Source organism: Saccopteryx leptura, chromosome 2 (genome assembly GCF_036850995.1).
Source record: "Saccopteryx leptura isolate mSacLep1 chromosome 2, mSacLep1_pri_phased_curated, whole genome shotgun sequence".
Taxonomy (NCBI): Eukaryota; Metazoa; Chordata; class Mammalia; order Chiroptera; family Emballonuridae; genus Saccopteryx; species Saccopteryx leptura.
In genome coordinates this window covers 321,371,919-321,397,598 of record NC_089504.1, presented here as the reverse complement: position 1 = coordinate 321,397,598, position 25,680 = coordinate 321,371,919, and the positions used below count along the sequence as shown (strand labels likewise).

At 38.8% G+C, this 25,680-nt stretch overlaps 1 protein-coding gene across 1 annotated transcript in view; it reads left to right on the top strand.

Annotated features, from left to right (window-relative positions):
* Positions 1-25,680, top strand: part of TLK2 (tousled like kinase 2) — a 131,118-nt gene that overhangs the window by 46,202 nt on the left and 59,236 nt on the right. The window contains 5 exon segments of the mRNA XM_066363104.1: positions 122-193; positions 1,354-1,423; positions 2,793-2,836; positions 3,530-3,625; positions 13,709-13,876. Of these exon segments, the coding sequence (XP_066219201.1) occupies positions 122-193; positions 1,354-1,423; positions 2,793-2,836; positions 3,530-3,625; positions 13,709-13,876 (450 nt within the window).

The following is a 25,680-nucleotide window of genomic DNA, read 5'->3' as shown; positions in this document are numbered from 1 at the left end:
CAGTTGCCTCTTGACTTCTATCTAAGTCAGTTAACATAGACATCAAATTCAACAAGCTTCTTCCTTAGTTTTGCTGTTATCTTAAATTAGTTTCTTTTAATTCCTTTTTTTGTCTTTCCAGGGGCCACTCAATAGCGAGTCTTCAAACCAGAGCTTGTGCAGTGTGGGGTCCTTGAGTGATAAAGAAATAGAGGTAAGAAGCCACATCCATTAAAAGACTTTTTTTTTTAATTCAGTGAGAGGAGGGGAGGCAGAGAGACAGACTCCCCCATGCACTGCAACCAGTATCCACCCGGAAAGCCCACTAGGGGGTGATGCTCTGCCCATCTGGGACGTTGCTCCATTGCTTAGCAACTGAGCTCTTCTTAGTGCCTGAGACCGAGGCCATGGAGCTATTCTCAGTGCCTGCGGCCAATGTGCTCCAATCAAGTCATGGCTACAGGAGGGGAAGAGAGAGAGAGAGAGGGAGAGAGAGAAAGAGAAGCAAGAGGGGGGAGAGTGGAGAAACAAATGGGTACTTCTGTGTGCGCTGATTAGGAATCAAACCTGGGACAGCCATATGCCAGGCTGACGCTCTACCACTGAGCCTACTGGCCAGGGCCACAAGACTTTTCATATTCGCACACTTTCAGTCTGGGATAAAAGATAGCATAACTGCAAGGGTGCGGTTAGGGTCTGTGCTATTTGAGTTGTATGCTATTTGTGTCCATAAATGTTTGCTCAGTTGCCATCAATAAAAGGTAAAAATTTCAGTTGTAGTTGAATTAACTTCAGTGCTCTTGAATTTTAATACTTGTTAGCACTTTAACAGTGTAGCAGTGTAGGCCTGGCCAACTTTAGTAATTGAACTTGAAGATTTTTTTATAGGCAAAAACCCAGCTGCATGGATATCGGTCAAATCTGCAACCATCTGTTTTGCACTTCAATAAGTTTTAATACAGTTAGAGCCAGTTGATTGATTATGTAGATCTTTCCTTTTTGGAAAAAAGAATTGGATTTAAGCTTTTATACAGTAGCAGCTGTTAGGATATTTCTGCAAGCCTACTGTATATTAGATATTTATACTACATTTGTGCTTTATAAAATACCTTATTTAGGCTTTGCAGCAACCCTGATTTATAGACAAGTAAATAGATATTGACATTTTAAGCAATTTGCAAAAAATTGTATAGCTGGTTTGGTTCCAGACCTTGTACTCTTTCCATGACCCTGCTCTGAGAACAGGACACTGATTTAGGACTTGTCCGTACCTGTTAAATCACCTTATAAATTTGATATTTTATACATACTCTAATTTTCATATTGTGAAAAATTTGACAACATACTAATTGTGATTTATCTGGTATTTAATAGACTCCTGAGAAAAAACAGAATGACCAGCGAAACCGGAAAAGAAAAGCTGAACCATATGAAACTAGCCAAGGTAGTAATAATTTCACACCAATAAAAATACTAAACTTTTATGTATGTAGTTAGATTTTCCAACTCACACTACAGAATTAGTTTGTATATAGAGATTCCTAATAAGGAGATATGTGTACCTTAAAAGAATATCAGGATGTTTATTATAGACTTGCCACTTGATATACACTTGACAAAACAGTATCAGTTCTTTGGAGACTCTTGTTTTTCCTGTTATAAGTTAAAGATCTTCTTGCCACAGGGTTTTCTTTGGACCAAGCATGTATTATACAGAAAAAAGGTTACACTGGTGCTTTAACTATGTCTTGAAATAGATCAGTGATTTGTTAATAATAGGGGACCAAAAATAGTTTTATTTATCTGGCTGTCCTTTCTACCTATTCTTTTTTTTTTTTTTTTTTTTTTCCTGAAGTTGGAAACGGGGAGGCAGTCAGACAGACTCCCGCATGTGCCTGGCTAGGATTCATCTGGCATGCCCACCAGGGGGCGGTGCTCTGCCCATCTGGGGTGTCGCTCTGTTGCAACCAGAGCCATTCTAGCACCTGTGGCAGAGGCCACAGAGCCATCCTCAGCACCCGGGCCAACTTTGCTCCAATGGAGCCTTGGCTGTGGGAGGGGAAGAGGGAGACAGAGAGGAAGGAGAGAGGGAGGGGTAGAGAAGCAGATGGGCGCTTCTTCTGTGTGCCCTGGCCGGGAATCAAACCTGGGACTCCTGCAGGCCAGGCCGACGCTCTACCACTGAGCCAACCTGCCAGGGCTTCTACCTACTCTTTTTCTGTGCAATTATTTAGTTGAACATTGGTACCTAGTGAAATAATTATATTTATATACGTAATTAAAGAATAAATGGTTTGGCTCCCCACCCACTCTAGTAATGGAAGTCCCAGTTTTTCTCACATTTTTCTTTCTTTCTTTTTTTTAAATCTACGAATATTTTACTTTTGGGGTAGGAGGGAAGTCTCCCAAAGTGAAAGAAGGTCACAAAGTTTTTTGTGGAATAGAATAAACCCTTTACTTCTAATGAGTTTGTTTTGATTTCTTTGTTCTCTTACTTGGGAATATGTATTATAGATTACTTTTATTTTGATTCACAGTTGTGGCATAAAAGTGAATTTAGAAAGAAAGATTAACAAATCTTAAAGGGAAGTAGCTATGAAATAGTCTTTCACTGCTTGTTTAGCCTTTTCTTATATGGAGGAAACTCTCTGTTCTTATGATATATAGGTATTTTGGCTCATTTGTGAAAAGTAAAGCTAGAACATGAAATGATAACAAAGTATGAAGTTATTGAATACATAGTATATTTTAGTGATTGATGGTTTACATGTGTGTTATTGGAAAAACTATACTTACTTTGGTTTAATTTTCAGGGAAAGGCACTCCTAGGGGACATAAAATTAGTGATTACTTTGAGGTAAGTTAAAATTTTGGGGGAAAAAATTTATAGTATTTTTTTAAAACCTAAATGTTTTGCGTTCATTTAAGGTTTTAGAAAGTAATATTTTATCTTCCTGTGCTTTCTTCCTCCTCCCATCTTTATCCGTCTACTGCCGCTCTATTTCTCTTTATAAGAGGAAACTGCCGCTGACTTTCTAAATTTAAATTGTATATGATGTGTCTTGTCTGTGATGATATAAAAATTCACAAATGAGAAAATTTTTCTCTTGGCCAGACTAGGTTTCATGTCTTACAAAGATTGAAGTTGAATAACTTGGACTCTTCTCTTTAGTCCAGTGGAACACGTAGTAAGATCACTGACCCATCGTTAGTGGTTCTAAAGAAGACACTAACATCCACTGTACCACTATATTCCTGCTTCGTGTATTATGAGACTAGGAGGGAAAACATTCTTCTGTTATGTTTCTCAAAATTATTTCTAGCCATGTTTTCTTTATATCTTGTTACTTTCTGCTGGAGCTCCTTCTTAAAATATCATGGAAAAGATAGCAAAGTTTGACTTACATAATTTTCTTTCTAGAATAAGATGTATTGACTTAAAAGGGGTCATATATAATTAAGATCTATTTGTGTATTAATCTTTTACTCTCCTTATCTGAAGCATAGTACTGTTTTGAATTATTCATATCCATTTTTCCCTGTTGGCCAGTTTGCTGGGGGAAGCGGGCCAGGAACCAGCCCTGGCAGAAGTGTTCCACCAGTTGCACGATCCTCACCGCAACATTCCTTATCCAATCCCTTACCGGTAAGCATTCACCTGGAGAAATGTGACACGTGCTGTAGGAGACAAGCAACCCAGGAACACTTAAGGAAAGTTTCTCTTCCGTTAATCACCCAAGGGGAATGAGGCATTAAGGAGAAAAGTTCTTAATATTACCTCTGAATCACTCACTTAGATTTGTATCTATATATCAGTAAATTAGTGTTTATAAGAGCTAACCCTAAGCCCTGGGTGGGTGGCTCAGTTGGTTAGAGTGTCATCCCAATACTCCAAGGTTGCAGGTTTGACCCCCACTCAGAGTACATACAAGAATTGACCAATGAATGCATAAATAAGTGGAACAACAACTATGTTTCTCTATCTCCCCCCTCTCTAAAATCAATAAATAAAAAATTTTTTTTCTTTAAAATAAAAACCTCAGTTTGAAAAAAAAAATGAGGTAACCCCATTATCTCAGTATAATAAATTGCCTTTAAGCCTGCTGCTCAGTGTTCTGTCAGGGAAATGGTTTCCTATCCAAACAGTAGCTTTTTATCCTTACCAAACTTACATGTTCCTATAAGTAAATTATTTTTTAGTTTATTTTTTTAAATTTGGTCAGTTCCTGGCATTTGAATTATTTTCAAGGCTTTATCAGTGACATAGTAGAGAAGCTAATGCTATATAAGTTTGAGCTAGATTTGTTTTCTGCTTATTAGTGAGATCTGGAGGTCTTAAAAACATTATAAACAAGTTAGTAGTTCTCAGCCTGGCATAGTTTTGCTCCTTGGGGCATTTGGCAGTTTTGGAGTCATGTTTTAGTCACAGCAAGGGTTGGGGGGAATGGTACCATTGGCAACTAGAGGGCAGAGGCCCGGGATGCTGGTAAACATCCTACAATGCACGGGACAGGCCCTTCTAGCAAAGAGTTACTTCGTCCAAAATGTCACTGGAACTGAGGTTGAGAATCTCTGAGCTAGCTGATGTAGGATTGTTTGTTAATTTGCTTATGTGCCGTTGGATAATTTATTGATACCTTGCCAGAACTCTATACTGCAGAGAGTGTTATGTCCACTGGTAACTCAGGTGTTGCTGTGAGGTCTTGGGGGACATAGGGTCTCCCTAAGATCAAGAGTTTTCATCCTAGGTCTCTCTTTGGGAAACTTGTTTTTCTCTGCCTCAACTGAGTCAGTTAATGCTGTGCTCTTCCTAAGCGATCTTAAGTCCTCTGTATTGTTCAAGTATTTTAAAATGCACATCTTCCCCTTCTATATTTTATAAAAACATGCATTCATTAGAATGATTGTAATTATTAAAACACAAAAATGTATTCAACTTGAAAAATTTTGCCATTTTGTCATCTTTGCCATATTTTAAAATGTTAGATATATAGATTTGTTTGGTTAGGTTGAGGTTTGTTAGCTGTTTTAGAGGTCTATTTTTCTTAAGTTTTAAAAGTGTTAAATGAGATTGCAGAATTATATATTAAGACAAATATGTGTTGTAGAAATTTGTTGTCTATTATTCTTTTCTTCCTGGAATACATGTTTTTCCATTTGGTTGTGGTTTTTTTTTTTATATTTTTCTGAAGTTGGAAACGGGGAGGCAGTCAGACAGACTCCCGCATGTGCCCGACCAGGATCCACCCGGCAAGCCCACCAGGGGGCGATGCTCTGTTGCAACCAGAGCCATTCTAGTGCCTGAGGCAGAGGCCACAGAGCCATCCTCAGCACCCGGGCCAACTTTGCTCCAGTGGAGCCTTGGCTGTGGGAGGGGAAGAGAAAGACAGAGAGGAAGGAGAGGGGGAGGGGTAGAAAGCAGATGGGTGCTTCTCCTGTGTGCCCTGGCCGGGAATCGAACCCGGGACTCCTGCACGCCAGGCCGACGCTCTACCACTGAGCCAACCGGCCAGGGTGCCATTTGGTTTTTAATAGTGTGACTGCCCATCATCTATTATTGGTCAGTTTAGGCTAAGTCTTACTTGAGACAAGAGATGTACTCAGTGTTCTTTAGACCTTTCTGTCAGCTGTATGAATGATGGTTGGGCCTCATGCAAATCTAAGTGTATATTAGGTGTTGATATAGGAACCAAACCTTTTCTTTTTCATTGCACCTAGAAGCTTTTTCTCTTCCCAGTTTAGATTCCGTGTTGTATTGTTATAATCACTGATTTGTGTCTGCCCCTAATGCTCTCTCCCCACTCTCTTTACATCATCCTTTGCTGAAAAACCCAACCCTGTTAAATCTAATCTCCTTTTCCTTGCTTGCCTCTAAGCAACTTAGCTTAGAAAACACACATGCTGACTGATCTTACTTTAAATTTATGAGTACTGACCTCATCTGTACCATGTGTACCCTCAGCTGCCTACTAATCCTGTATTTCCGTGGCTGGTTCCTTTCTTAGATAAATATCTATATGGATATATATTTTTTATCATTTCCTGCAAGCCTCTAGCAATACTATTTTTCCTCTACTATCTCAATTTATGACTTTGCTTTTTTATTTTACTGAGAAAATAGAAGCAATCAGAAGAGAACTTTCACATGTTCCTACACCAAATCTACCAAGCTATTTGCATCAGTACCTACACCTGCTTTTTGTAATGAATTTGCCAGCCTTCACATTGGTCTCCCTGATAATTTTGTATTCAGCTCTCTACTTGACATTTCCATTTATATATCTAATGTCCAGAAAGAAACTCTTGCTTCCCTTTCACTACCAGAACAACAACAACAACAACAAACCACATCACTCTTCCTGCAGTCTTCCCTGTTCTGGTAAATGATAGTTTTCTTCATCTAGTTTTTCAGGTCTTAACCTCATGCTCCATATCTAATCCATTAGGAATTCCTTTTATTCTTTAAGTTCTCTTTATTTTTTAACAGAATCTGACCATTCTTCTATTCTTGTCCTCTACATTAGCCTCCAAAGTGGTCTTTCTGTTTCTATTCATGTCTCACCTATTCTCAATATAATAGTCAGAATTATTTATTTGTTTATTTATTTCCCCCCTTCTTTTTGCAAGTGAGAGGAAGGGAGATAGAAAGACAGACTCCCACATGTGCCCCAACTGGGATCCACCTGGCAATTCTTGTCAGAGGCCGATGCTCTGCCTATCTTGGGCCATGCTCGCAACTGAACTATTTTTAGCATCTGACTCCTGGGGCCGATGCGCTCGAACCAGTTGAGCCATGGCTGCGGGAGGAGAAGAGAGATAGAGAAAGGGGAGGGGGAGGAGTGGAGAAGCAGATGGTCACTTCACCTGTGGGCCCTGACTGGGAATCTAACCCGGGACATCCACATGCTGGGCCAATGCTCTACTACTGAGCTAACTGGTCAGGGTCATGAAAGTCATTTCTGTTAAAAACTTAAAACAGATCCTTGTACTCCTCTGCTTAAAGCTATCCAGTGGCTAGTCCAAATTGCTCTAGATTACATGGCCTAGAAGCTCCTACGAGATCCGTGTTCCTCCACGCATCTCACTCTGACATCTTCAACTGTTCTCCCTTTCCCTCATGCCAGTACCACCACACTAGCCTCTTTGAAGTACCTTAACACTGCAAAGCATTCTTTTGCTTTAGGGTCTTTGTATTTGCTATTCCCTATTCCAGGAGCAGCATGATTAGCCATCTCTTCATCAGGTTATTGCTAAAAAATACCTTATCAGAGAGGTCTCTCCTGGCCAACTTTAAAATAAGCAGTCTCTCATACTTTGTCACTGTGTTCCGAATCCTGCTTTATTTTAATTCTTTTTTTTTTTTTTTTTTTTTGTCAGAGAGAGAGTCAGAGAGAGGGATAGATAGGGACAGACAGGAAGGGAGAGAGATGAGAAGCATCAATTCTTTGTTGCAGCACTTTAGTTGTTCATTGATTGCTTTCTTATATGTGCCTTGACTGTGGGGCTACAGCAGACTGAGTAACCCCTTGCTCAAGCCAGCGACCTTGGGTCCAAGCTGGTGAGCTTTACTCAAACCAGATGAGCCCGCGCTCAAGCTGGTAACCTTGGGGTTTTGAACCTGGGTCCTCCACGTCCCAGTCTGATGCTCCATTCACTGCACCACTACCTGGTCAGGCTTTATTTTAATTCTTAGTTTTACCACCTGATGTATTTAAATTTTGATATATATTTAATTTTTTTATTGATTTCTATTTGTATGTATAGAAGAGTACCCATATAAGTTTACAGATTAATGAATTTTTACAAACAATACCAGCACAAGAAATGAAATATTATCAGCCCCCCAGAAATTCCCCTTATGCTCCTTTTTAGTTATTAGCCCTCTCCCTGCCATCTAGAATAGCTGCCATCCTGACTTCTGATAGCACAGATGAGTTTTTCCTGTTTTTTGTACTTTGTATATGAGGAATCATATAGTATATACCAGGGGTCGGGAACCTATGGCTTGTGAGCCAGGTGTGGCTCTTTTGATGGCTGCATCTGGCTCGCAGACAAATCTTTAATAAAAAAAATGTTAAAAATATAAAACATTCTCATGTAAACAATCCATTCATTTTCTACTGCTCATGTTCATGGTTGTGGGTGGCTGGAGCCAATCACAGCTGTCCTCTGGGACAACACCAAATTTTTATTGGATAATGCGTAATGTACATGGGTCATTGTATGGCTCTCACGGAATTACATTTTAAAATATGTGGTGTTCATGGCTCTCTTAGCCAAAAAGGTTCCTGACCCGTCATATATATACCGTATTTCCCCATGTATAAGACACTCCCATGTATAAGATGCACCTTAATTTTAGGGCATGAAATTTGAAAAAAAAATGTATTACAAAACGTTATTGAATCAAGTTTTATTCATCATAAAATTCATGCAACTCCTCATCACTGTCAAAACTCCCATCCATTTGCTTGTCTTCATCTGTATCTGATGACAAATCACTGTCTTCATATATTGCCTCGTCCTCAGTTCCATCTATAGCATTTGAAATGCCACAACCACTGTATAAGATGCAACCAGTTTTTAGACCCTAAAATTTTTGGAAAAGGGTGCATCTTATACATGAGAAAATATGGTAGTCTTATGTCTAGCATCTTTTTTTGGGGGGGTGACAGAGGGAACAGATAGGGACAGACAGGAAGGATGAGAGATGAGAAGCATCAATTCTTTGTTGCTGTACCTTAGTTCATTGATTGCTTTCTCATATGTGCCTTGATTGGGGGGAGCAGGGGCTACAATGGAGCGAGTGACTCTTTGCTCAAGCCAGTGACCTTGGTTGAATTCAAGCTGGTGAGCTTTGCTCAAACCAGATGAGCCCGCACTCAAGCCAGCGCCCTGGGTGTTTCGGGCCTGGGTCCTCTGTGTCCCAGTCTGGTGCTCTATCCACTGTGCCACCGCCTGGTCAGCCTGGCATCTTTTTTTCAGCATTACTTTTGTGAGATTCATCCATATTGTGTGTAATTTAGACCATTTATTGTCGTTGGTATGTGGTATATTTTAATACATTTTAATTTATAAGTAATATGTTTTAATTTTTAACTACACAATTAATTTATTGCTTATCTTCTCCCACTAGCATGTTCATCCCGTGGGACCAGGGGCTTTGCTTTATTTTGTTTACTGCTGTTTTCATCTCTCAGTCCTTATTACTTTACATAAAGGTATAATTATTTTAATTATTTTTTTCACTTGACATGGAATATCTTGACAAGATAACATCTTGTTCAATTTTCAGTCTCTAACACCCCAAAACAGTGCTTGGCTCTCCACCTCCAACCCAAGTGATTCTTTTGTATTTTTTTAAATATAGAAGTACATAAAACATAAACATTTTAATGTAGGAATTGGTAAATCACAGCTCACTGCTGGCAAGCTAAGGGTGAGTTTTAGATTTTTCAAGAGTTGTAGAGCTAAAGAAGAATATATGGCAGAAAGGATATGTGGCTTGAAAAGCCTAAAATATTCATCTGGCCCTCACAAAAAAAAGTTTACAGGAAATCATTATAAAGTTAACTCTATGTGCCTGACCTGTGGTGGCGCAGTGGATAAAACTTCGACCTGGAATGCTGAGGTCGCCGGTTCGAAACCTGCACTTGTCTGGTCAAGGCACATATGGGAGTTGATGCTTCCTGCTCCTCCCCCCTTTCTCTCTCTCTCTCCTCTCTAAAATGAATAAATTAAAAAAAAAAGTTCTCGATGTAATTGTTATTTAGGTCAAGAAGTAAACTATTTCCAGCTTCCTGGAACTTATGCGTGCTGTTTCCTGATAACAACTCCCTCCCTCTACACTAGAAACAACTGCTGTTCTAATTATTATTATTTTTTTTTTTTTGGTATTTTCCCGAAGTTAGAAGCGGGATGGCAGTCAGACAGACTCCCGCATATGCCCGACTAGGATCCACCTGGCATGCCCACCTGGGGACGATGCTCTGCCCATCTGTGGTGTTGCTCCGTTGCGGCCAGAGCCATTCTAGCGCCTGAGGCGGAGCCCTTGAAGCCATTCTCAGTGCCCAGGCCAACTTTGCTCCCACAGAGCCTTGGTTATGGGAGGGGAAAAGAGAGATAGAGAGGAAGGAGAGGGGGAAGGGTGGAGAAGCAGATGGGCACTTCTCCTGTGTGCCCTGGTAAGGTATCAAACCCAGGACTTCCACATGCCAGGCCAATGCTCTACCGCTGAGCCAGCTGGCCAGGGTCTGCTGTTCTAATTTTTGGAGTTATCATTTTTTGTTCATTCTGGGTTGACCATTCCCTAAACAAAGTAGTTTAACTTGGTCATTAAGTCAGTTTTGTTAATCATGAACAATAAGTGGAAATTTGAGATCTGCAGGTACCGTTAGGGCTAGTGTGACTTTGGTACTTTTTTTTTTTTTTTTTTTGTATTTTTCCGAAGCTGGAAATGGGGAGGCAGTCAGACAGACTCCCGCATGTGCCCGACCGGGATGCACCGGCATACCCACCCGGGGGTGATGCTCTGCCCATCTTGGGGTATCGCTCTGCCGCACTCAGAGCCATTCTAGTGCCTGAGGCAGAGGCCACAGAGCCATCCTCAGAGCCCGGGCAAACTTTGCTCCAGTGGAGCCTTAGCTGCGGAAGGGGGGGAGAGAGACAGAGAGGAAGGAGAGGGGGAGGGGGTGGAGAAGGGCTTTTTTTACCTATCTTGTATTTCTTATTTCCCTTAGGTTTTGCACTGGCAGATCCCTATTTTATCACGTCTTTGATGCTTTTATTTTAGTTTTTAATTGAATTTATTGGGGTGACACTGGTTAACAAAATTATACAGGTTTCAAGTGCTCAGTTCTACAACACATCTCTGTGTGTACACCGTATTATGTGTTCATCCCCCCTAAGTCTTTGCTGCTTTAAATATCTTTTTTTTTCTTTCATATTTTCTCCTTTTTCTAAGGGAAGATGATTGGTTCAAACATCTTAGCCTGCTCCATTTCCAGAAATAGTTTTAAATATATCAGCTCTTGGCAAATACTTATTAAATAACAGAATGATTAATTTGAGTATTACAGCTTTGGAGGTACATTCTTCCAAGTAGTGAGAATATTGTTATAAATGGGTATCACAAGTTTCCTGGAGGCTGAATTTAAACCTTTACATTTGGTGAGGTAGGAGTGTTGGTCTTAAGGAGGTAGATTTTATCAGAGATTCTTTTTCAGGATCATTTTGGTTATTTTATTTTTATTTTTTAAACTGAAAATGTTAGTTTTTTTGTGATATAAGAATATGTACATATTTTGAAAGTCTAACAATTAAGAGGTCAAAAGTCCCCTTCAAGAGCACTATTAGTAAAGAATTTAGTGTCCATATATTTATGTATACATGTATGTTCATATGGTAGATCTCCTTGCTTTGGTATAATTAACTAATTTAACTAATATCTTATAAACATTTTATGTTTTATAAGTAGTGCTGTAATGAATGTCTATATATATTTTTATGCATTTTTTTCCTTTTGATAAATTTTAAAAGTATAATTTCCAAGTCAGAGAAATATGCTCACTTTAAAATGTCATTACATAATTGCCAGCTGGTTATCAAGCAGTTTGAGAGTCTCAGTTTCTACATATCCTTCTAATACTGAGTTTTATAATTGTAATCTTTGCCAATAAGAAAAATACCTTGTTTTAACTTGCATTTTTTCATTACTGACATTAAACATTTTTTCATATATTTAATGGCCTTTGGATTTTTCTTTTAATGCTTGTTCAGGTCCTTTGCCTATTTATTATATTTCTTGGAGTATTTGTCTTTTTTTCTTACTGATGGATAAGAGCACATTATTTATTAAAATTGTTAACTCATCATTTACATTGTAAATATTATTTTCCTGTTTGTAATTTTGTCTTTTAACTGTTGTATGTTTATGTTGACTTTCACCATTCAGAAGTAAAAAATTTGAAGTAGTTGAATTTATTGTTGTTTTTTTCTTTATTACTTACTGTTTTTGTGTTTCTATATGGTTTGTACTTTTAATGTCATGTTTAAAAAATTTCTTACCACTAGAAAGTCATAAAAGCATCTGTTTATATTTCTTATTGTTTTTATATGATACAAGGAAGAATCTTCCTTTTTTCCAGTATCTGTGCAAATACCTTACCAGCTTTTTAAATTATATGGGTCTCTTTCTGAATTTTCTGTTTTATGCCACTAATCAATTTCCTATACCAGTATTATACTGATTTAGTTAATGTTGCTTTGTATTTGTTTTAATAGTCAACTTTCCCTGATATTCTTTACTGAAAATTACATGGCTAATTTTATTTTTCTAAGTGAACCTCAGAATTCGTTTATGAATTTCCACAAAATCAACTCCCCAAAAGAGAGCAAGAGGGAACCCAGGCGATCACTATACCACCACAACACTCTCTTGCAAATAAAGAAAAGAAAAAAACAAAAATAAAGTAAAAGCCCTAAGCTTTGGCTTTTAGAGGAATTTGACTTTATAAAATTTGAACCCAGGAACATAATAATTGCCATTTAATTTAGGCCATCTTTTGTGTCTGTCAGTGAAGATGTAGTTTTCCTTTATATGTAATCTATATATTTTTAAGTATACTTCTGAGTATTTTACAGACTTTATTGAAATTTTGAATCTGCTTTTTCTTTCATTACATGTTCTGATTATAGCCAATTGTTGTTGGTTTATGGGGAAACTATTGATTTTTGTGTATTTATTTTATATTTGACCATCTTACTGAACTCTTGCTTTTCAGTTGATTTGCTTGGTTTCCTTTGTGAATAGTTATATCATCCCAGAATGATACTTTTTAATCTTTACTAGTTTTCAGTGTTTCTACCTCATATATATTTTTTTAACATATTGACCAAAATATCTACAAAAATGTTGAATGATTGTGATATTACTATGTTAACCCTGTCTAGTTCCTAATGTTATTAAAGTATCTCTACTACAGCACTATTAATTATATTCATTAATTTCTGCAAAAATACTTTTGGTTATATTAATTTGTTATAGTAAAGATGGATACTTCCAGTTTTTTCAAGAGTTGCCCAGTAATGTTTAGTTTTTTTGTTTGGGATTTTTTTTGGCATCTAAAGGAAAGAATCTTAATTTCCCACCCCCCTCCTAAAATTAATGTAATGAACTAGATTGCTTATAATGAACCATTCTTACATTTCTGGGATGAATCATACATAATTGTGGTGTTACTGTTTCAGTGTAGTATAGAACTTGTTTTGCTTGCATTTATTTCAACTTTTTTTTTCAGCTTTGATTTTACTTCTAAGTATAGTGTGGTAAGAATAGATTTAAGAGTGAAATAAACTGTACCTATAAAGTGGGGAACAAATGTCTTAATTTTCATTTATCTACAGGATAGAAATAACATTTCCTTTGTAGAATTGAGAGTATTATGAAGTTGATTTGCTGAACTCTACGATGTAACCTGCAAATTCAGAGTTAAGTAAATATAGAACCACTAAAATGTAATTTTGTGGAATTTGAGTAAGATATTAAATCAGATTTATAGATAGGTTATTATACTCCAGTGATAATGTTATTATGTTCTCTGTATTTGTTTTCAGAGAAGATTTTTATTTTAATCATTATTATATTTGATAACTGTTTAATCTGTTGCATGTGTAGGCAGTATCAGATTTTCTTTCTTATGTAATTTGTGTTTTCTTTAATGTTTTCCAGCGGCGAGTAGAGCAGCCCCTCTATGGTTTAGATGGCAGCGCTGCAAAGGAGGTCTCAGAGGAGCAGTCTGCTCTGCCAACCCTGATGTCAGTGATGCTAGCAAAACCTCGGCTCGACACGGAGCAGCTGCCGCAGAGGGGAGCTGGCCTCTGCTTCACTTTTGTTTCAGTGAGTACTGAGCCTGAATTTATGCAGAACCTTGTTGTCCTGGTGCTTTTTGATGAAGTTGGAATAATTAGTTTGTTAGAGAGATGTTACCTGTAAAGGTTGTAGTGGGCTTCTAACTCAGTCTTCCTTGGTTCATGGGCTGAGAGAGATAGTTTTGTTCATGTCTGAGCATATTGTGAGAGGAAAATGTGATCTTAGGTTGACAAAGAAGTAAGAAAATACAGATAAAATTCCATTACAACCAAAGTACTTGTATAAATAAAAATAAAATCTCCAAACTACAGCCATCACTTTTTTTTTAATTTTTTTTTTTACAGCCATCGCTTTTTAAAAGCAGTATTCAACTCAGCATGTAATCAGGCAATCCATAGCCTGCTTACCTGTCATTTCCCCTCTGGTATTTGGGTGACTTCCCTCACCTTTTCAGAGCATTTGTATGGTTACTTCTTCCATGAATATTTGGTTAACTGTTTGCTTTTTTCAGCTTGCTTCTTTCTGTCTCTTGAAGAACAAGTACTTGAAAGTTTGACCTCATTTTACTTTGCCAAATTATATATAATGCAATTTGACTCAAAAGTTTTTACTTTTCTAGTTTCTATGATTTATCAAGTACCAGTTTGTAGCCAAGGATGATATAAAGCAAGAGAAAGCCCCTTGCCCAATTCTTTATTTTTAGGGATTTCTTTCAGAGCTAAAGTCACTATTGATTTAAATTTCTTTCCCTTTTACTGGTTCATTTTCTCCAGTGTTAATCTAGCTTTCTTTATTGGCTCTGTGGATTCTTAGTTATTCATCCATGTGCAATTGTATTCAAAAAGGCTATGAAAGTGGTGGGTGTCTTAAGAAAAGGAAATAAAAATTAAATAAAAAAAAATAATTAGGGATACACTGTACATTATTTGGAATACTTTCTTATAGCTATTGCTTCCCTCAATGAAGAGATAATACAACTTTTAAAGAATTTTAAAAACTTATTAATCATCAAAGGAACAGAGAAACTTTTATTTATTGATTTGAGAGAGAGAGAAATGGGGGTGAGAGAGACATTGATTTGTTGTTCCACATATTATGCATTCATTGGTTGATTCTTGGATGTGCTCTTAGTATTGAACCTGTAACCTTGGCCTATAGGGATGATGTTCTAACCAGCTGAGCTACCCAGCCGGGGCTGGAGAAACTTCTTACGCGAAAACAGTATAATGTTATCCCTGGGTGGCAAAAGAAACATGACATAAAATGAAAAAACTGACCAGTATTGTGGGTGTGCCTGACAGCAGTATGAAATTGTATGAGAATGCAATAGTTCTCTATAGTATTAGTTTAGAGAATGTGTCTGTGTGTGTTTTTATATATTTCATTGTGTGTTTAGTATTTGCTGACATTTGTTATATCTTCAGTTTAGAGCCTAACTTTCTCAAGAAACACCTTGGATAATCAGGGGATTAGTGTCTGTCCTCTTACTGCTGTAAAATACTACCTTTGTTTTATTGAGGGGAACTCCCTTTGTTAATTCCACAAATATTCTTAAAATGCCCCCTGTGTGACAGGAATATAGTTAAATACACAGGATTTCAATCAACAAGAACTCATTTCCCTAATGTAAGTGTCCCATGTATGGGCTTGCAGGTGTGAAGGGTGCAGGCAGGGCATATCAGTCCTATCAGCAGGTACACTCAGCCTATCGGAGGAGTTGCAGATGCTACAGCCAGATTGTTCGTACATGGAAGAGATGTGGCAGAAAGAAGTTAAGAAAATATTTGTGAAGAAGGGATGTAGAAACTGTTTAAAAATCAAAGGCCTAACTCCTTCTGTATAGTTCTTTTTCTTTTTGCTTCTCTGCAGTTCCTTTCAGGATATAAGCTTACTAATGTAAAGTAAGAGAAGAGCAAAAGAGTTAACATTAACGTACAACAAGCATGAATAAGTAAAGACAAGAAGTTTCCTTTAAAAAAATAGGCAAAGGCCTTGAGTGGGCAGTTCTACAGAAAAAAGAAATGACTAACAACATGGAAAAAATGCTTCACTTCAGCTGTAAAGAAATGCAGAGTAAAACAAGATAATATTTTGATATATCATATTGGTAAGGATTAATAAGTTTGGTAATTATCAATGTAGGTGATAGTTTAGACACACAGTAGTTCTGTACTGTCAGTCGGTCTAGACAAGTTGGGAATGTATGTCAGTGCTAAGTTCACATATCCTTTTGTCCAGAAATTCCATTCCCTACTGCACAAAGATGCTTATTACATTGTTCATAATTGCAAAAATCTGGAAGCAGTTTCCCTCCACCAGCATTTCAGAGGAACTTAGAAGGAGGGTATCTGTGATTTCACATTGCTAAATCTAGTGATCAGTCCTCAGAATTTACCCAGCATGATTCATTAGCCACAGTGATCACTGCCTTTTTCTCCAAGCCCAGGCTCTTCTCTAGGCTTCTACCCTTTTTGGTTCTTCCTCATTTCCCCAAATCTCTAAATATTGGAGTACCTTAAGGCTCAGTCTTTCCTCTTTCTGCCTACCTTAATTCTCTACAGTAATCTCATTTCTTTTCTTTGCTTTAATTATCTCTCATGTGAAGAAAAGACTTCAAGATGTATTTATCTAGCCCAGAGCCCTGCCCTCAATTCTAGACCAGTGTAGTCAGTTGCCTCTAGTCACCTTTTCTTCATCTCTAATAAGCATATCAACTTTAACATGTCCAAAACTGAATTCTTCCTTTTGTCCCCCAACTCCAAACCCGTTTCTCTCACAGCCTTCCACATTTCATCAATTGTCAGCTGTCTCTTGTTTAAGAACCTTGGAATTGTTCTTATCTCCTCTCTTTATTTTATACCCCATTTCCCAAATTCATCAGCATATCATAGTGATTTTACCTTTTTTTTTTCTTTGACAGAGAGAGGGACAGATAGGGACAGACAGACATGAAGGGAGAGAGACGAGAAGTATCAATACTTTGTTGTGGCACCTTAGTTAGTTGTTCATTGATTGCTTTCTCATAAGTGCCTTAACCAGGGGACTATAGTAAAGCAAGTGACCTCTTGCTCAAGCCAATGACCTGGGGCTCAAGTCAGCATTCTTAGGCTTCAAGCTAGCAACTTTTGGGCTCAAACCAGCGACCATGGGGTCATGTCCATGATCCCACACTCAAGCTGGCAACCCCGCACTCAAGCTGGTGAGCCCATGCTCAAGCTGGTGACCTCGGGGTTTTGAACCTGGGTCCTTCACATCCTAGTTCAGTGCTCTATCCACTGTGCCACCACCTGGTCAGGCAGTGATTTTACCTTTAAAATGTGTTCAGAATCCTACCACTTCTAACCCCCTTCACTACCATGCAGATCTAAACCATTGTCTCCCACTGAGGTTATGGCAGTTGCCTACCTGGACTCTGCTTCTGCCTTTGTTTCCTTTTAATCTGTTCAGAACAGATCAGAGTGATCCTATTGAAACATAAGTCTAGTCATGCTCAGAAGTGCTTAAAATGGCACATAAGGCCTTGCATGGTCTGTTTCCCATCACTGACATCTTTTACTACTTACCTTCTCCCTTCCTCCCCAGATTGCATCCATACTGACTACCTTGTTTCATCAAATACTAGCCTAGCATGTTGTCCCAGTAGAGCCCAAGCCCTGTGTCGATCAGGTGTCTCCGATTTAACTTCCCTGCACAGTGGGACACTCCTGCTTATCAGCAGGGCTGGCAGTCTCTTTGAGACTACTCTTGAGGTGGCTATGAAGATTCTATTTATCAGTGCCGAGACCAACTGCACCAGAGAAAAGACACGACCGACACACAAATTAGTTGCAAGAATCACACAGGCAGTTATTACTCACAAATCCTTTTGGCGAGCTTGGGTACACAGCTTAAGAGGGCCCCGTTGGCATGCTCCTCTCTGCTGTCTTTGGTCAGAGAGGTGTGGAAACAGTCCATGTCAATGTTGGAGTCTGGGCGACTACTGCAGCAGGTGGGCTCCTTAGCTTTAGTACCTTTTCTGGCCAACGCCTTCTAACAGGTGTCAATCTACAAGATTATCACCTCAAACCACCTTTAACCGGGCCCTGCGCGAAAGGCAAAGTCTCTTTATCATATCTGTACACACTATATTAATTCCTATCCAGACGGCATAACTTGAATTTCCCTTAATTGCTTTTAATATTATATCTTAACTATTTTTATATATCTTCCATATTTTTCTATATTTCTATATATTTAATTACTATAACCTTATATTACTGCAACACATGCCCATCTCAAGGCCTTTGTACTTGCCTTAACATTTTTTCCCCAGGTACCAGTGTGCCTTGCTCCCTCAGTTCTTACTAGTCTTTGCTTAAATTTATTCCATCAGGGAGGCCTACCCTGACTATACTATATAAAATAGCAGCTCCTCCCTGCTCACCCCACACATTATCTAGCGCCCATGCCCTACTTTGCTTTCTTTTCTTAGTCTTATGGCCAGCTGACTTGATACATAATTTACTTTTTTGTCTGACTCCCCCTTTTCTAACATCCTGCACCCCACTAGACTGTAAGGTTTATCAGGTCAAGGATTTTGCTTTGTTCACATTTGTATCTCCAATGCCAGGACAGAATTTGCTTTAATAGGTACTCTGTAATTATATGTTTCATGAGTTAATAAATGCATCCTTTATATAGAGACTAGTTAAATACAATATGATACATATATACAATGGAATGCTATGCAGTTGACAAAACAAGTGAGATAAATATATTCTAACAACAAAAGAGCTCTAGGTATGTGTTGATAAATAAAAGGGCAGATGGCAGAATAGTCCGAGTTTCATCCCTTAAAGGTTATGTATATTGTTGCATAATTATATATGTTTTAACATGCAACCTTTGAATTTTTAAAATAATAAGCATTCATTTTCTAATTCTAAACATAGTACACATACATGACCCACAGAAAATTGAAGTTATAGAGAAGAGTAAAAATCTTTCTTTTGCTCCCCTAGGAGAGATCACCACTTTTAAGTTTGTGTTTTAGATTTCCTACTGTTTACCATTTTAACTTAAAAAATAAATCTTTTATTTAATCAACTTTAAACAAGATCTATTCACTCCTCATTATAAGAGATGAGTTTAATATGTTCATAACTATTACCCAGCTTCCACTCTGGCCGGTTGGATAAGTGGATAGAGTGTCGGCCCTGTGTGTGGATGCCCCAGGTTCAATCCCTGTTCAGGGCACACATGTGAAGAAACCATCTTCTTCTTTTTCCCCCTCTCTCTCCCTCCTCTTTCCCTTTCCCTCCCCCCTCTCTTCCCCCTCTCTCTCTTCCCCACCTCTCCACCCCCGCTCTTCTTGTTCCCTTTTTGCAGTTAGTGGCTTGATTGGTTCAAGCGTTGGTCCCAGGTGCTGAGGATGGCTTGGTTGATCTGAGCATCATCCCCAAATGAGGGTTGCTCGAAAGGAACATTGGCCCCAGGTGCGTTGCTGAGTGCGTCCTGGTTGGGGCGCATGCAGGAGTCTGTCTCCCCTCCTCTCACTTAAAAAACTATCACCCAGGCCCTGGCCGGTTGGCTCAGCGGTAGAGCGTCGGCCTGGCGTGCGGGGGACCCGGGTTCGATTCCTGGCCAGGGCACATAGGAGAAGCGCCCATTTGCTTCTCCACCCCCACCCCCTCCTTCCTCTCTGTCTCTCTCTTCCCCTCCCGCAGCCAAGGCTCCATTGGAGCAAAGATGGCCCAGGCGCTGGGGATGGCTCCTTGGCCTCTGCCCCAGGCGCTAGAGTGGCTCTGGTCGCGGCAGAGCGACAGCCCGGAGGGGCAAAGCATCGCCCCTGGTGGGCAGAGCGTCGCCCCTGGTGGGCATGCCGGGTGGATCCCGGTCGGGCGCATGCGGGAGTCTGTCTGACTGTTTCTCCCCGTTTCCAGCTTCAGGAAAAACAAAACAAAACTATCACCCAGCTTCCTTTCTCTTTTAAGTTTTTAGTTATTGCTACATGTAAAGCTTGTGATACTTAGTTTGTTATTTTAACTATAATTGAGCCCTTTCTGCTTCATAAAAATTATTCTAAAATTTGAAAGCCCTTAAGTAGCATTTATATTATGGTTGGTTTCATTATTAGGCATTGCAAAACTAAATGATTTGATTGGGTCCACTGAGAAGAACACAGCCCTAGTGATTGAGTTAGTTGTGATTGAATGAGACAGTTCCAGTTGTTAATGTCTACTGGATCTTTTTTTTTTTTTAATGCCAGATTTATTATTTTCTTCAAAGCTGTATCTTTGAACATTATACAAGATGTTCTTAAAAGTTTGATTTTTTAAAATTGTAAGTGTAGTTTGCTTTTTTATATGCTAAAGTATTTTAAAGTGCATTTCAGAAATCTTGACCATCTATCTCTAAGTAACTTAACAGGTGTTTTCTAAAAAATATTAACATTTTTCTTAGATGGCCAAATTAACATTATCACACTTACCTTTTATTAGTGTCTTTTTTTTTTTTTTTTTTTTACAGAGACAGAGAGTGAGTCAGAGAGAGGGATAGACAGGGACAGACAGACAGGAACGGAGAGAGATGAGAAGCATCAACCATTAGTTTTTCATTGCGCGATGCAACACCTTAGTTGTTCATTGATTGCTTTCTCATATGTGCCTTGACTGCGGGCCTTCAGCAGACCGAGTAACCCCTTGCTGGAGCCAGCGACTTTGGGTTCAAGCTGGTGAGCTTTTGCTCAAACCAGAGGAGCCTGCGCTCAAGCTGGCAACCTCGGGGTCTTGAACCTGGGTCGTCTGCATCCCAGTCCGACACTCTATCCACTGTGCCACCGCCTGGTCAGGCAGCATCAATTCTTCATTGCGGCATCTTAATTGTTCATTGATTGCTTTCTCATATGTGCCTTGACTGGGGCTCCAGCCTGAGTAAGCAGCCCTTTGCTCAAGCTAGCAACCCTGGGCTTCAAGCCAGTGACCTTTGGATTTAAGCCAGTGATCTTGGGGTCATGTCTATGATCCCGTGCTCAAGCTTGAGTTTTGAACCTGGGTCCTCTGAGTTCCAGTTCTACTCTATCCACTGTGCTACCGCTTGGTCAGGCATTAGTGTCTATTCTTATCTAAAATAGAATTTTCTCACAATCTGGGCATGTTGGTTTACACTAATGTAGTTCTATTAGAAAGGAAATTAGCCTGACCTGTAGTGGCACTGTGGATTAAGCCTCGAACTGGAATGCTGAGGTCGCCGGTTCAAAACCCTGGGCTTACCTGGTCAAGGCACATATAGGAAGCAACTACTATGAGTTGGTGCTTCCTACTTCTCCCTCCTCTTTCTCTCTCTTTCTCCTCTATCTAAAAATCAATCAATAAAAAATAAAATAAAAATAAAAATTAGAAAGGAGGTTAAATGTTTATGTTGTTCCTTGAAATTACCAATTTTAATTTTTAAAATAAACTTAATTTTTAAAGTAAGGTGTAATAGCTCTATCAAATGGTAACAAATAGCTTTCTCTTTGTTGATAATCATTATGGCCTCATGGTATTTTACAGATTTATATCAGTAAATATAATCCTTCTTTTTGGTGCTCAGTTGATCACAGCCTTACTTATCCTTTCATCATTTGATAGACATTTGAGTTTTTCTACTTCTGGGTTATTAGTAATAACATTGCTGTGAATATTCAGGTACAAATTTTTATTTTTAATTTAATTTATTTATTTTTAGCGAGACAGGCACAGACAGGAAAGGAGAGGGATGAGAAGCATCAACTCATAGTTGTGGAACTTTAGTTGTTCATTGATTGCTTTCTCGTGTACCTTGACCAGGGGTCTTCAGCTGAGCCAGTGACCCCTTGCTCAAGCCAGCAACCTTTGATTTCAAGCCAGTGACCATGGGGTCATGTCTATGATTCCATGCTCAAGCTGGTGACCCAGTGCTCAATCTGGAGAGCTTGCGCTCAAGCTGGTGACCTCAAAGTTTTGAACCTGGGTCCTCCTCAGCGTCCCAGGTTGACACTCTATCCATTGCACCACCACCTGATCAGGCCATGTACAAGTATTTTATGGCATATGTTTTCAATTCATTTGAGTAAATACTGAAGAGAATTGCTGGGTCATATGGTAACTATTTTTGAGGAATTGTCAAACTATTTTCCAAAGGAGGTGCATCATTTTATTTTAGGTGTCATCCTAGTGGGTGTGAAGCGATATCTCATTGTGGTTTTTATTTGCATTTCCTGAAAATTAATGATCTGAGCATGTATTAAATTTGCTTATGGCCATTTGTATATCTTTGGTTAAATGTTTATAAATTTTTTGCCCGTTTAAGGAAATATTAAAACTTTTTTTTTCCATTGATTTGAAAGACAGGGAGAGGAAAGGAAGGGGAAAGGGAGAGAGAGAAGCATCAATCCGTTCCACGTAGTTGTTCCATTTTTTTTTTTCCTTTTTATTTTTTATTTTTGTATTTTTTTGTATTTTTCTGAAGCTGGAAACAGGGAGAGACAGTCAGACAGACTCCCGCATGCGCCCGACCGGGATCCACCCAGCATGCCCACCAGGGGCTACGCTCTGCCCACCAGGGGGCGATGCTTTGCCCCTCCGGGGCGTCGCTCTGCAGCGACCAGAGCCACTCTAGCGCCTGGGGCAGAGGCCAAGGAGCCATCCCCAGCGCCCGGGCCATCTTTGCTCCAATGGAGCCTTGGCTGCGGGAGGGGAAGAGAGAGACAGAGAGGAAGGAAGGGGTGGGGGTGGAGAAGCAAATGGGCACTTCTCCTATGTGCCCTGGCTGGGAATCGAACCCGGGTCCCCTGCATGCCAGGCCGACGCTCTACCACTGAGCCAACCGGCCAGGGCCTTGTTCCATTTTTTAATTTTAATTTTTATTTATTTATTTTAGTTGTGCACTCACTGATTGCTTCTCATCTTTGCCCTGACTGGAAATTGAACCTGCAATCTTGGTGCACCAGGATGATAATTTACCCACTGAGTCACCCGACCAGGCCAATTTTTTGCCTGTTTTTATTTATTTATTTATTTATTTTATCTATTTCATTTTTTAAATTTTGCCTGTTTTTAAATTGAGTTCTCTAGTCTTTTTATTGTTGAGTTATAAGATGTCTTGATATATTTTGGATATTAGACCCTTATCAAATATATGATTTACAAATATTTTCTTCTGTGGGTTGCCTTCTCTTCTTTCTTTTCTTTCCTTTTCTTTCTTTGTTTCTTTGTTTCTCTGTTTCTTTATTTCTTTCTCATTCATTCATTCATTTTTGAAGAGTTTATTTGAGCCAAACTCAAACTGAGGACATATGCCAGGGAGAATATGTCAAATGCCATGGAGAATAAATTTCTTAGTTTTTTTTTTTCTTGATTAACATTTTACATTTTACTTATTTTTTTTTTAATGTTTATTTTATTGATTTTAGAGACAGAGGAAGGGAGAGAGAGCATCGATCTGTTCCTGTATGTGCCCTGACCAGGGATCAAACTGGCAATCTCTGTGTTTTGGGATGATTTTCTAACCAACAGAGCTATCCGGCCAGGGCTATGTATTTTTAATTACAGTTAACATACATTATTATATATATTAGTTTCAGTTTTATTTATTTATTTTTATTATTATTATTTTTTTTACAGAGACAGAGAGAGGGATAGACAGGGACAGACAGACAGGAATGGAGAGATGAGAAGCATCAATCATTAGTTTTTCGTTGCACATTGCAACACCTTGATTGTTCATTAATTGCTTTCTCATATGTGCCTTGACCGTGGGCCTTCAGCAAACCGAGTAACCCCTTGCTTAAGCCAGTGACCTTGGGCTCAAGCTGGTGAGCTTTTGCTCAAACCAGATGAGCCTTCGCTCAAGCTGGCGACCTCGGGGTCTTGAACCTGGGTCTTCTGCATCCCAGTACAACGTTCTATCCACTGCACCACCGCCCATTCAGGCTAGTTTCAGTTTTACACCTCAGTGATTAAACATTATATAATTTGACACTACATATAGTTATTTGAATATTATTGATTGTATTCCCTATATGGTGTGCTTTACATCATAATGACTCTTCTGTAACAACCAATTTGTACTTAATCCTTTCACCTTTTTCACACATCCTTCAACCCCCATCCTGTCTGGCAACCATCAAAATGTTCTTGGTATCTGAATCTGTTTCTTTGGTCTTGCTTGTTCGTTTATTTTGTTTTTTAGATTCAATTGTTGATAGATACGTTTTTATTGCCATTTTATTGTTCATATTTTTTATTATTTTCTTCTTCTTAAAGAAGACCCTTTAACATTTCCTATAATACTGGTTTTGTGGTGATGAATTCCTTTAGCCTCTTCTTGTCAAGGGGAAGCTCTTAGCTGTCTTTTGAGTCTAAATGATAACTTTGTTGGGTAGAGTAATCTTGGTTGTAGGCTCTTGCTTTTCATCACTTTGAATATTTCTTGCCACTCTCTTCTGGCTTGCAAAGTTTCTGTTGAGAAATCAGCTGACAGTCTTATTGGAGCTCCCTTGTAGGTAACTGTGTGCTTTTCTCTTGGCTGCTTTTACGATTCTCTCTTTGGCATTTTATTTAATTATAATGTGTCGTGGTACAGCCCTCTTTGGGTTCGTCTTGTGTGGGACTCTGCACTTTCTGGACTTGTGTGTCTGTTTCCTTCACTATCTGGGAAAGTTTTCTGTCATTTTTAAAAATAGGTTTTCAATTTCTTGCTCTCTTAGTTTTCCTTCTGGAATTCCCATGATGCAAATTTTTTGTTTGTTTGTTTGTTTTACAGGGACAGAGAGAGAGTCAGAGAGAGGATAGATAGGGACAGACAGATAGGAAACGGAGAGAGATGAGAAGCATCAATCATCAGTTTTTTGTTGCGACACCTTAGCTGTTCATTGATTGCTTTCTCATATTTGCCTTGACTGTAGGCTTCAGCAGACCGAGTAACCCCTTGCTCGAGCCAGCGACCTTGGGTTCAAGCTGGTGAGCTTTGCTCAAACCAGATGAGCCTGCGCTCAAGTTGGCAACCTCGGGGTCTTGAACCTGGGTCCTCCGTATTCCAGTCTGATGCTCTATCCACTGCGCCACTGCCCAGTCAGGTGATGCAAATGTTGATACACTTGATGTTTTGATCTTGTCCCAGAGGCCCCTTAAACTATTCTCATTTTGGATTCATTTATTGTTTCTCTTAGTTTTGCATTCATTGGTTGCTTCCCATATGTGCCCTGACGCAGGGTTGAATCTGCACCTTGTTGTTTTGGGACAGTGCTCTAACCAACTGAGCTAACTGGCAAGGAACTGTAGGGATTAAATTTTGATAGCAGGACATTTGACATTTCCAACTTTGTTCTTTTCTAAGATTGTTTTAACAATGGGATCTCTTGCATTTCTATATAAATTTTAGGTTCAGCCTTTTAATTTTTGTAAACAGCAGGGATTTATAGTGGTTGTGCTGAAAACCTATAGATCATTTTGGGGAATATTGACCTCTTACAAATATTGTCTTCCAATCTGTGAACATGAGATATATTTTTATTTATTTATGTTTTAATGTTTGCAGTTTTCAGTGTACAGATTTTTCCCTTTTGTTAAAATTATTTGTATCTGTTCTTTTTGATGCTGTTGAAGATAGAATTACTCTTTAATTTTATTTTCAAATTGCTCATTGCTAGAATATACAGTCGATTGTTCTAAAGTGATTTTGTACCATGCAATCTTGTTGAACTTATGTTTTAGTTCTAATAGTTTTTTGGCAGGACTTTATTTTTTTTTATTTTATTTTTAAAATTTTTCTGAAGTGAGAAGCAGGGAGGCAGAGAGACAGACTTCTGCATGCACCCAACCCGGATCCAC